This window comes from Microcaecilia unicolor, chromosome 12 (assembly GCF_901765095.1).
Source record: "Microcaecilia unicolor chromosome 12, aMicUni1.1, whole genome shotgun sequence".
Lineage (NCBI taxonomy): Eukaryota > Metazoa > Chordata > Amphibia > Gymnophiona > Siphonopidae > Microcaecilia > Microcaecilia unicolor.
The window spans coordinates 20,216,728-20,228,577 of NC_044042.1; the positions used below are offsets into that span (position 1 = coordinate 20,216,728).

At 39.5% G+C, this 11,850-nt stretch overlaps 1 protein-coding gene across 1 annotated transcript in view; it reads left to right on the plus strand.

The window, feature by feature from the left end:
• The window catches only part of SRPK1 (SRSF protein kinase 1), a 155,072-nt gene extending 143,577 nt beyond the window's left edge, over nucleotides 1–11,495 (plus strand). The window contains exon 16 of the mRNA XM_030220616.1: nucleotides 9,287–11,495. Within this exon, the coding sequence (XP_030076476.1) occupies nucleotides 9,287–9,471 (185 nt within the window). The 3' untranslated portion in view covers nucleotides 9,472–11,495. The remainder of the gene's footprint in view (nucleotides 1–9,286) is intronic.
• The last annotated feature ends 355 nt before the right edge of the window (nucleotides 11,496–11,850 follow it).

The window sequence follows — 11,850 nt, forward strand, 5'->3', positions numbered from 1 at the left end:
CACCGAAAAGCTGCAAGCTTCTATAGTGGCAGGTCTTTCCCACATCTGCTTGGACTCTGTGTCGGGGACTATTTCAATGAAATGCCCCAGAGGCTCCCAGAAACGCCACCATTTTGGGGACATTTGCAACAGCATCTGCTTTTGAGGAACCTCTTGTCCTCACCAGGCATGTTTTGGAAGGGGGGGGGGGTGACATAGCCCCCTTCTCCCCGGAATCTGTGCTCCTGCTATATCGGGCTTTCTGCTGAAGATGGGAGTTGCCAGAACACCTCTCTCTCAGGCAGAAGATTTTAGACTCCTTAATCTCCCTTCCTCTTTTTGATGAAGATCTGGACATGGACCTTTCTGGTCTGGAAGAGTGCAGATGTTCCTCTGCAGGAGGACCCCTTAGTGGTCTGTATTTTCTGGAGGCTCGGGCTGCCTTGCTTTGAAATTTTAGAAACCCTTAGTTTAACTGAGGATCAGCCACCAGTGACCAGAAAAGGGGATATAACAGCGTCCCTGGATCTTTGTTTTTATTGAGATTTATTAACCGGCTTTATGAAAAGATTCACCCAAGGTGGTGTACAGCAGGCACAGTTTAACATAAAACAAGAGTATAACAATAGTAAAATAACCAAGAATAAACAAAAATACAATAAAGGAGGTAAACTTGAAAACAGTAAATTGAAACTTAGTAATAGAACTACTGTGAAACAGTATCAAAAATATACTCAGTTAACAGCACTGGAATTCAAATATCAGAGAGAATACAATGTTAGCATAATATTAATGATACACCTACTAAGCATGCATTAGAACATTCAACTAACATATGATAAAAGATTTTCTACAATATGACTTACAATATGGGACCAAGAGCAGGTATGATGGGACCAAGATGCATGATAGTCAGTTGGAATAATTTGTTGGTTAGCTAAACTTAGTTTGTTGAATAGTTAAGCAAAAGATAAGGAACTGATCTAAGCTAGTGTGTGTACCAAGCTAGTCCAGGTGCAGAATGCATGTATAGTCAACCCTATGTATTAAAAGGCTTTGGAGAAGAACCAGGCTTTCACTTGCTTCCTGAAGTAGAAATACTGGCTGGCTTAGGGCTGCACACCACCTTATAAGGTGACATCACTGAGTTCTCAATCTCCCCATCTACTGGTAAGAGGGCATATACCCACTGCTGGAGAGATTCAAGGAAAGAAAATTAGCAGGTAAATCAAATTTCTTTTTATTCAAAAAAAATAGCAAATGACCCAACGTGGCCATGTTTTGGTTGGCTGGTTGCATCAAGAGTCCATAAATGTATAAAACATAATAACATTGAAAAATAATGACAACTGAGTAAAATGTGTATAACCGATTTTGTTTCAAGTTCTGTATAAAAACCAAATACCATTAGTCCTTATAATTTCTTTTTAAGTGTACCTTAATTATTTTTTTGTTTAAAAGTGAACCTTAATTATTGTTATAAATACACAATAGCCACATCATTGAGATAAATTCTATAAAAGTACAGATTAAAATTTATAAGGAATTTAAATTACAACTATTACTAATTGTTTAATTCATTTGCCATATCACTTTATCAAATTTTATACATATTAAGAAATTGATCAAAATTTGATATGAGATGTGAAATTTAACTAGTAACATAGTAGATGATGGCATATAAAGACCTGTACAGTCCATCCAGTCTGCCCAACAAGATAAACTCATTACATATGGTATGTGATACTATGTATACCTATTTTTGATTTGTCCTTGCCATTGGCATAGACCGTAAAGGTCTGTCCATCACTGTCCTTCTAAAATTTCTGAAGTTAACGTCAAAGCCCTTGAAAAGCTCCACTCCAGCCCATCCAAATCTATTCAGCTACGATCAGGGCACCGACCATAGAAGTCTGCCCATCCACAATCGGAGCACAGTACATAAGTAATGCCATACTGGGAAAAGACCAAAGGCCCATCGAGCCCAGCATCCTGTCCCCGACAGCGGCCAATCCAGGTCAAGGGCACCTGGCAAGCTTCCCAACGTACAAACATTCTGTACATGTTATTCCCGAAATTGTGGATTTTTCCCAAGTCCATGTCCTTTTTTTTTATTTACTCTTTATTGATTTCTTCACATTTACAAGACAAACTTATAAATTGCAACACAGCATGGATTGCGTGGATCGGATGTTGAGTTATATAATTGAAAATTGTCTAAATTATTGGTATGCATTCTATAGGGAAGTCTATGCATTCTGAACAAAGAAAACTTTTTTAAAAGAAACCAAAAAATGCTTCCTTAGACCACCACTATTTGTAAAGGGGTGGCGAAAGTAGATGAGAAGATCAAATCAGGTATTTCAAAAAAATAATAAGAAAGAAAAGGCATATGGCCTGGCCCTAAAACCCAGAATTACTCTTCCATATCTTAATTACTTTACACCAACTATCTAGACAGCTTTTTACTTTCTATAAACATTTTAAGCTGTGCTGGCTCGTAAAACACATATTTATTTCCCAAATATTTTATACAACATTTACAAGGATATGCCAACAGAAAATTAGCTCCCATAGATTTAACTTCTTTTCTATGAGCAAGGAAAATTTTCCTACGGTCCTGTGTAGTTCTTGCCACATCCGGAAAAATCCATATCTTTTGACCACAAAATAATTTTTGACAGTTTTTGAAATAAAGTTTCAACAACGCATTTAAATCTTGCTCAAAGATGAAAGATATCAAAAGGGTCCTTCGATTTAAGACTTCCGACATGGATTCCTCCAACAGAGCCGAGATATCCTGAAGGTTCAATTCTGGAATGAGCATTCTCTATTGGATTCACCTTGGATTATTTAATTTCAGGAAGGTAATATATTTTATTAATCGGTGGTATGGCAGATTGCGGGTATGCCAAAACTTCAGACAGGTATTTTTTAAAGAAATCCATCGGTGAAGTTCCAATAGCAATGGGAAAATTTAATATCCTCAAATTTAAACGTCTATTATAGTTCTCTATTTGTTCCAACTTTGAAGCCATCTTTATTTTATCAACTATCAGTGCTTCTGTAACCTTTTTAAGAGAGGTAATTTCTGTTTGCGTCTGTACGTTTTTGGCTAACTATTCTTGTTTAGCAGACTCAAGAGCTTGGGTCAAAAGGTCCATTTTGTTAACCATTGACGCTGTATCTTGAGCTGTTTTAGTAACAGTTTTAGTTAAATTTTGAATAGCTGCCCAGATATTTTGCAAAGTTACCACTTGGGGAGCAGCGAGCTCCAAGTTCATCTCCTCTGCTTCCTGGGGCACGGCACCGCAGTCTAAGGCCCTCCGGTCACCGACTTCCGATTCCGTTGAGTCCTCATCGCCGGCCCGAAGATTTGCAGGGCAAAGCGGCGGATTAAGATCCGGTGGGGACAAAGATGTTTCAACCCCTAGTGGAGACGCCGCTCCTCCGTTCGCTCCAATCGCAGGGTCCATCTCACCGGTTCCAGCTGGGGTGCTCGAAAGGAATCGCAGGAGGCTTTGTTGAGTAGGGGTAGGAACAAGGGCTGGCCGCGGTAAGCCCTTTACCGTCCCCTTTCTCTTGGTATGCGGCATTAGGAAAAACTCTCGACGTAAAAAACTAAGAGAGCAGCAAACTCGACCCGCAACACCTCAAGCATGAGCCGCCATCTTGACTCCACCCCCTCACTAGTCCATGTCCTTTAGGAAACCATCCAAACCCTTTTTAAACTCTGCCAAGCTAACTGCCTTCACCACGTTCTCCGGCAACGAATTCCAGAGTTTAATTATGTGTTGGATGAAGAAACATTTTCTCCTATTTGTTTTAAATGTACTACACTGTAGTTTCATCGCATGCCCCCTAGTCCTACTATTTTTGGAAAGCGTGAACAGATGCTTCACATCCACCTGTTCCACCCCACTCATTATTTTATATACCTCTCTCATCTCTCACCTCAGCTGTCTCTTCTCCAAGCTGAAAAGCCCTAGCCTCCTTAGTCTTTCTTCATAGGGAAGTCGGTCCATCCCCGCTATCATTTTCGTTGCCCTTCACTGCACCTTTTCCAATTCCACTATATCTTTCTTGCGATGCGGGGAACAGAATTGGACACACTACTCAAGGTGCAGTCGCACCATGGAGCGATACAACGGCATTATAACATCCTCACACCTGTTTTCTATACCTTTCCTAATAATACCCAACATTCTATTCGCTTTCCTAGATGCAGCAGCACACTGAGCAGAAGGTTTCAGTGTATTATCAACGACGACACCCAGATCCCTTTCTTGGTCCATAACTCCTAATGTGGAACCTTGCATGACGTAGCTATAATTCTGGTTCTTTTTTCCCACATGCATCACCTTGCACTTGCTCACATTAAATGTCATCTGCCATTTAGTCTCCCAGTCTCGTAAGGTCCTTCTGTAATTTTTCACAATCCTGTCGCGAGTTAACGACTTTGAATAACTGTGTCATCAGCAAATTTAATTACCTCACTAGCTACTCTCATCTCTAAATCATTTATAAATATATTAGAGAGCAGCGGTCCTAGCACTGACCCCTGCGGCACCCCACTAACTACCCTTCTCCATTGTGAATACTGCCCATTTAACCCCACTCTGTTTCCTATCCTTCAACCAGTTTTTAATCCACAATAGGACATTACCTCCTATCCCATGACCCTCCAATTTCCTCTGTAGCCTTTCATGAGGCACCTTGTCAAACGCCTTTTGAAAATCCAGATACACAATATCAACCGGTTCCCCTTTGTCCACATGTTTGTTTACTCCTTCAAAGAATTGAAGTAAATTGCTGAAGGCCTTCTTTTCATCTCTTTGCTTCCTAATCTCCACGAAGCTTCTTTGGATCCATTCCTTCTAAACAGGATTCCTTTGTGTTTATGCCACTCATTTTTGAATTCTGTTACTGTTTTCGTCTCCTGACTTTCCTGAGTCGCCCTTTCGACCTCAATTCATGTCCGCTAGTTCTAGCACCTGCCTGTCTGTGGAAAAGGTTTGTTTGCAGATTGATACCTTTCAAATATTTGAATGTCTGTATCATATCACCTCTGCTTTTCTCCAGGGTATACATGTTCAGGTCAGTAAATTTCTCCTTGTACGTCTTTCAACATAAATCCCATACCATTTTCATCACTTGTCTTTGAAGCTCTTAGTCTTTTTACATCCTTAGTAAGATACAGTCTCCAAAACTGAATACAAGACTCCAAGTGGGGCCTTAACGACCTGTAGAGGGGCACGACCCCCTCCTTTTTTTTTTCTGCTGGTTATACCCCTCTCTATGCAGCCTAACATCATCTGTCCATAGCCGCCGCCTTGTTGCATTGTTTCATCACCTTCAGAACCTCAGACACCATCACCCCAAGGTCACTCTCCTGAGCCAAGCTTACCAGTCTCTCCCCTCTTATCTGGTATATCTCTTTTGGATTTCTGCACCCCAAGTGCATCACACTACACTTCTTGGCATTAAATTTTAACTACATAAATCCAACACAGTTTGAAACTACAAAAACTACAACAGCAGTATAAAAACTATATAAAACTATATAATTGTCAATCCTCAAATGAGTGAATTGAAAGGGTGAGGAAAAGGATTTTTTTGTTACATATCACTTTATTATACAAATATACAAAAATATATATTTATATAGATGTCGCTTCATGAATCACACACAAGAATAGTGCTTATAAATAATATATAACAGAAGTTTTCACTTCTATAAGATCTCACTAAAACCACTACTTATCTGAAGCAACTGCCCCAGGACAAAACCCCCTATTAAAATTCAAACATGGGGATCAGTCTAGGAATATTAAGAAATCCAGTCAGAGTTTTGTTGATATTAATCATAATTACATTGTCCTTTGCAGTTGAACCATTCTATCTAGTCTCCAAGGTCCATGAATTCTATCAAAATCAACGCTCAAAAATTGCAAAAGTCCCAAAGAACCAAACTGCTTTCAGCAAGCTATTGTTCATAGCGTAAGCATTGCGTTTTCTTAATTTTGGCCAAGTTTCACTCTTGGGTTTTTCAAAAGGACACACTGTGAAAACATATATCCAACTGTATTACCCTATCAAAATACACATTCATGTATATTTTTAAAAAAAAGATGATGATGATTTACCTCTAATACATTCCCAAAATTTTTTATGAAGATATCTGCTCCATCATGTAGCACGACAGCTCTTCCCGCACAGAAGCATTGTCCACACTACATGTCATCATGCAGTGTGCCTATGCACAGCAGCCCGTGCTGTACATATTCCATTAAGTAATGTCAAAAAGGTACACGGGAGACCAATCAATACCATTCAATTTCACAGTTCAGTCCCTTCGGCTGTGTTGTGTTCCACAAATATATGCCAGACCCTTGACCATTCTTCTAACATTTGGCGATCTCTTCTCATGATTTTTACTATCTCCAGGTTCGCTCTATTGGCTATCTTTGTGTCATCTGCAAAAAGGCAAACTTTTCCTTCTAATCCTTCAGTGATGTCTCTCACAAGTATATTAAAGAAAATCTGCCCCAGTGCCCTGAGGCACTCCACTACTCACCTTCCTTTCCGCCGAGTGGATTCTGTTTACCATCACCCTCTGTTACCTACTGGTCATCCAGTTTCCTGTCTAGTTTCACCACTTTGCGTCCTTAGTTCAGTCCTTTCTGCTTATTCATGAGTCTTCTGTGAGGGACCATATCAAAGGCTTTGCTGAAATCCAAGTAGATTACATCTAGCATATGTCCTTCGTCCAGTTCTTTGGTCACCCAGTCAGTCGATAAGATTTGTTTGGCAGAATTTTCCTTTGGTAAAGTCATGTTTCCTTGGATCCTGTTACCCATTGGCTTCTAGAAAGTTTAACTATCCTTTTGTTCAGCAGCAACTCCATTATTTTTCCTTCCAGTGTGAGAATTACTGGTCTGTAGTTTCCCAGTCCTTCCCCGTCTCCTCTTTTATTAAGAGGGACCATATCAGCTTGTCTCCAGTCCTGAGAAACTTCTCCCGTCTCTAAAGATCTATTAAATTCTTAACAGGTCCCGCCAGGACTTTTCTGAGCTCCCTTAGTATCCTGGGATAGATCCCATCTGTTCCCATAGCTTTTTGTACACTTTCAGATTATCAAGCTGTTTATAAACGCTTCTGTGAACAGCACAATATCTGCTCCGTTCCCAGATACTCCCTCGGCAGTCAACTGTGGTCTTTCTCCAGGATTTTCTTCTGTGAACACAGAAGAGAAGTATTTTTTTTTAACACGTTCGCTTTATCCTCATCACTCTCCACATAGTCATTCTCGTCTTTTCTTCTTTCTCAAATATATCTGAAACAGGTCTCGTCACCTCTCAACATTTGTAGCCATTTTTTCTTCCGCCTGTGCTTTCGTTAGCTGTATTTCTCTCTTCTCTTCTTTGAGTTTAATCCAGTAATCTTTTCTGATTTTTTTTTTTTTGCATTCTTTATTTCTTGAATAAAGTCTATTTTTGCCCTTATTTTAGAATTTATAAGGGATTTACAGGTTCAGAAAATTGGTATAAAACTATTGCAGTGATTTCTCTGTATTTTACAATTTACGGTTCACTTTTCAATAACAATTTAGTAATTGCATTTTTATAGAACAAACTTGATTTTACTCAGTTGACAATATTTATTTTTATTATGCTATTTTTATATTTAGTCTGAACTCCTGACACAGGCACCCAGCTGAAACACTTCATGTTGGTCTATTAGATATTTTCTTCATTGTTTATTATTTTGTTTTTATTTTTTTTAATGCTTGAGGTTAGTAAAAGTACCACGAAGCCCAGAGGTATACAATGGACTGAGTGGCATTTAGTGCACGCTAATCTGTTAGTGCAACTTAGTAAAAGGACTCCTTTATCTCGTCATTTTTAAGGTGTGAGAGGGAAGCTGAACTATTCTGGTGCTCATAAAGTGCAAGCAAAACTACTGTTGTAAGAAGCATACATGGTAGAATGGGCAGAGGGAGAGGAACAACATACTAGGAAGACATGAAGTGTTAACAGCAGTAAAAAGTTTTAGATGTATGAAGGATAACATTGCTGTAGTGAACCTCTGCCTAACATAAGTGGAAGAGGCAAAACGAAAGAGGAAGGGTGCAGAAAAACTTCATACAGCTAGTTGGGGGGGGGGGGGGAACACTTCTGCATTAATTGTAATTATTAATTCTCTCTCTCGGTGGAATGGGGCCATTGGGCCTATGGCCCTACCATTTTATTTTTACCCAGCACAACATTAGTAACTAGAGAATGACACTGGGACAGTTTGTGCCTGTCCTGTCCCCTCATCTGCAGAAGCCTCAAAACATGTATGATTTTATATTTAAATCTTAGTATAAAAATGAACAATATTATTTTCAACTGTTATTTTTAAATCACAAATAAAAAATATCAATATGCAACAATAATAATCCCACCCCCACCATTCCAACCCCAGCAATAGCTGGGTTCTACTACCCCAAATAAACCTAATCCACCCTGTTAAAATGTCCTAGGGTACAAAATACAACCTTCCCTATGCCTTGGGGAGAGAAATATACCCTACGAAACACTGTTATGACTGGTGTTTGGGTGGTGGGGCTAGTTCTGGGCAAGACTTCTACGGTCTGTGTCCTGAAAATGGCAGATACAAATCAAGGTAAGGTATACACAAGAAGTAGCACATATGAGTTTATCTTGTTGGGCAGACTAGATGGACCGTGCAGGTCTTTTTCTGCCGTCATCTACTATGTTACTAATCAGTGGATCAATAAGTCAACAATCTCTGAATTCAGTCTAGCTCTCCTGTCTTCCATAGTCTTTTGTGCAGTAGTAAATCTTTTCAGAAGATGTGCTGGTAACAGGAATGCACAGGATCCCCTATTCAAATTTTGCCAGTTGCGGCCAGCACTTTTGCTTGTTTTTTTCAAAAAATCAAAACATTGCATCACTTGAGCATAAATGACCTGTCCAGTTCATTAACAGCCTTCAAGGTAAGAATGACATGGGGTCAAAAATTTGTCCCTGTCCCATCCCCACAGTTACCGCAGGTCCCTGTCTCCATGTCATTCTCTACTAGAGAGCTTGGAGGCAGGGCCAGAGATTGAGTTGCTTTGCTTTGCTTACTTTATTTTTGTCTATTAGATTGTAAGCTCTTTGAGCAGGGACTGTCTTTGTTCTATGTTTTGCAGTGCTGCGTACGCCTTGTAGCACTATAGAAATGTTACATAGCAGTAGTAATAGTACTAATTGAGTTGTTTAGCACCTAGTTTATTAATGTGGTCTTTGTTCTACAGGTGAACTGAAACACATTACCAAGTTAAAACCCTGGGGGCTCTTTGAAGTTCTTGTGGAGAAATATGAGTGGCCACAGGAGGAAGCATCTGAATTCACAGACTTCCTTATACCAATGTTGGAGCTGATCCCTGAGAGACGAGCTACAGCAGCAGAATGTCTTCGACATCCCTGGCTCAATTCATAAAGGCTTAACTTAGTGTAGCTCCATGTTCTCTGGCTTGTAGCAGAGTGCACACACATTTGCCAACTGTTCAGTCTCCTTCTACCTTCCAAGATTTTCAGCTTTTTGTATTTTCACAGCAAGAAGCTTGCTTTTGAAGACTGCCTAGTGTGGGCCCACGTGGGTCTAGTTAACAACATAGACATCACAGCCCTTGTTGGGCTCGGCATTGTTTTTGTTTTAATTGGATTCTGCCAAAGATGAACAGCAGACTGGGCTGAAAAACAAAACTGTCTCATACCCCTTCTTGTGGTGAAATTGTTGCTCTCTTTGGAACTGATCCTAGTTAGAATACATTCCCTTTCTATAACAAAGCAGCAGACAGCATTGGAGGGTAAAGGAAGGGACTCACTTTCCAATCCCATGATATTGTATTGCTTGCTTGACAGTGTACTGTTAGTGGAATTGAGAGATTCATTCTTTGGGGAGTATATGTGCAGGAAGTGTGCTGAACACCAGGCCCAGGCTGTCATCCCCCCCCCCCCCCCCCCCCCAATCTTTTAAAAAATAAAATTGCTGGTCTCCTTATTTTCAGTCATGTTATGAGTAGTTCTAGTCTCAGTATTTTGAAATGAGCTGTGCTACCATGTTTTCCGTAGTCCTTGAAATTTGCTCATCTTTGAGGAGCTGAAACAGACCGAAATAAAATTGACTTCATGATGACATTTGAGAGCTAAAACACAACCTGTGCAGTGAGAGGAAAGTTTTGTGCTTTTGTGACAGACCTTAAGCACATCAATCTGAAAACTGGCTGGCACAGTCGGTTCATGACAGCACAAAAAGGAATTTTCAGATACAGAGAATCAAGTTAGTGAAAGGTTATCCCACTTCTTTTAATGTGGGGGAGGAGAATTTAAATGTTCTCAGTACTTATTCCCAATGTGAACCTTTTTAAAAAGGTTTGTCATGAAGTGTTTTTTTTTTTTAAGATCTTTCCTTCTCTGTTTACTTTTTATTTTGACTTAGAGGCTTGTACTACTCTACCCCAAATTGAGGAGAGGTTTTTCTTTTGTTGATTACTCCTTGGTTGTCATTGCTGTTTGTTTCGTACTGTCCTTTGTCCTTCACTTGCCTATCCAGTATGTGATGGTATGTGATTTGTAGGATATTTTATTTTAAAAAGCGTTGTGTAAATTGATCTACTGTAGACTTGCCCTTGTCTCTTGAATTATATTCTTAAGTAAGGTTTAGGGTTGTAAAGTACTTTTCAATAATGGACCAAATAAGTCTTTGGATCCTGCAGCTCAGGAGAAAACCCCCTATGATTTCTGCAACCAAAAGTTGGTGCGTGTATCATTGTGTAAAGGAACCAGGACATTGCTGCTTAGAAATGCAGTTTTATTGGTTTCTTTATACATTTTGTGCTTTTGTCATTTTTCACTTTGGTCTAGCAAAGCATTTGAGATGTAATGCTTGTCCGTAAATAAATTCTTATTGGGTTCTTTCTGCACAGTATTAAAAAGAACAAAAAATGGTGTCTGTAGAAGAAATGGTTTACCAGTTTGTGGCTCTCTGCTACTGGCATCACTGATCTTGTGCTGCTTTGTAAAGTGGGCCACAGTGTAGACCAGTTTTAGTAATCTCCCTGCCCCCTCCCTTTTTTTTTTTTTTTTTAAGACTTCAGGCAATGGGGAAGAACTTTGAATACTGTTCATGTCACACCACACTGAGATGGAAATTTTTCTGATAGCACTAAGTGTACATAAGAGTCCTGGCACGGTTTTGGAAGTGTCCCCGCTTGCCTTGTTAAAAATAAATCTGGTGCTGTGTAAGTGACATTTTTTTTTCCCAGAAAGCAATTGAAATCCACCTGCACATTCTCCCAATTTCTTGTTTTATTGAACTTCAGGACTGCCTCCAAGTGACTAAAGAAGGATTTTGTATTTACAATGTCAATCTAAAAGCAGGAGGAAATACATTTTTTATTCTACTTGGGTGCATTTTCTCTTATTTGTAAATGCAGTTCAATAAACTTATTTAATAACCAACATGTGCTTAAGATGTTTCCCTCCTAATGGGCACAGCTTATGCAGAGCCCTGTAGCTCTGCTTTCGAGTTTAAAGGTGATTGTTATACACTGAAGTGTCTGTACAGGTTTTAGGAGAACCTTAATGCAATGTACTAGAAGTCAGTGATGGGGGAGGGGGGAATGGATAAGGTAAGTCATTCCATTAAATAATTATAGGTTTAAGTTAAAATCGATGTCTCAGGCGACATACTTGTTGCTGATATTGTTTAGCAGTTTTTTAAGGTAGGCACCTCTAATAGAATCACACAAGGCCAGGGAACCTGTTTGCCATGTTGGACCTTCTCACAAATTGTGGAACATTCTGAGTTCATGTA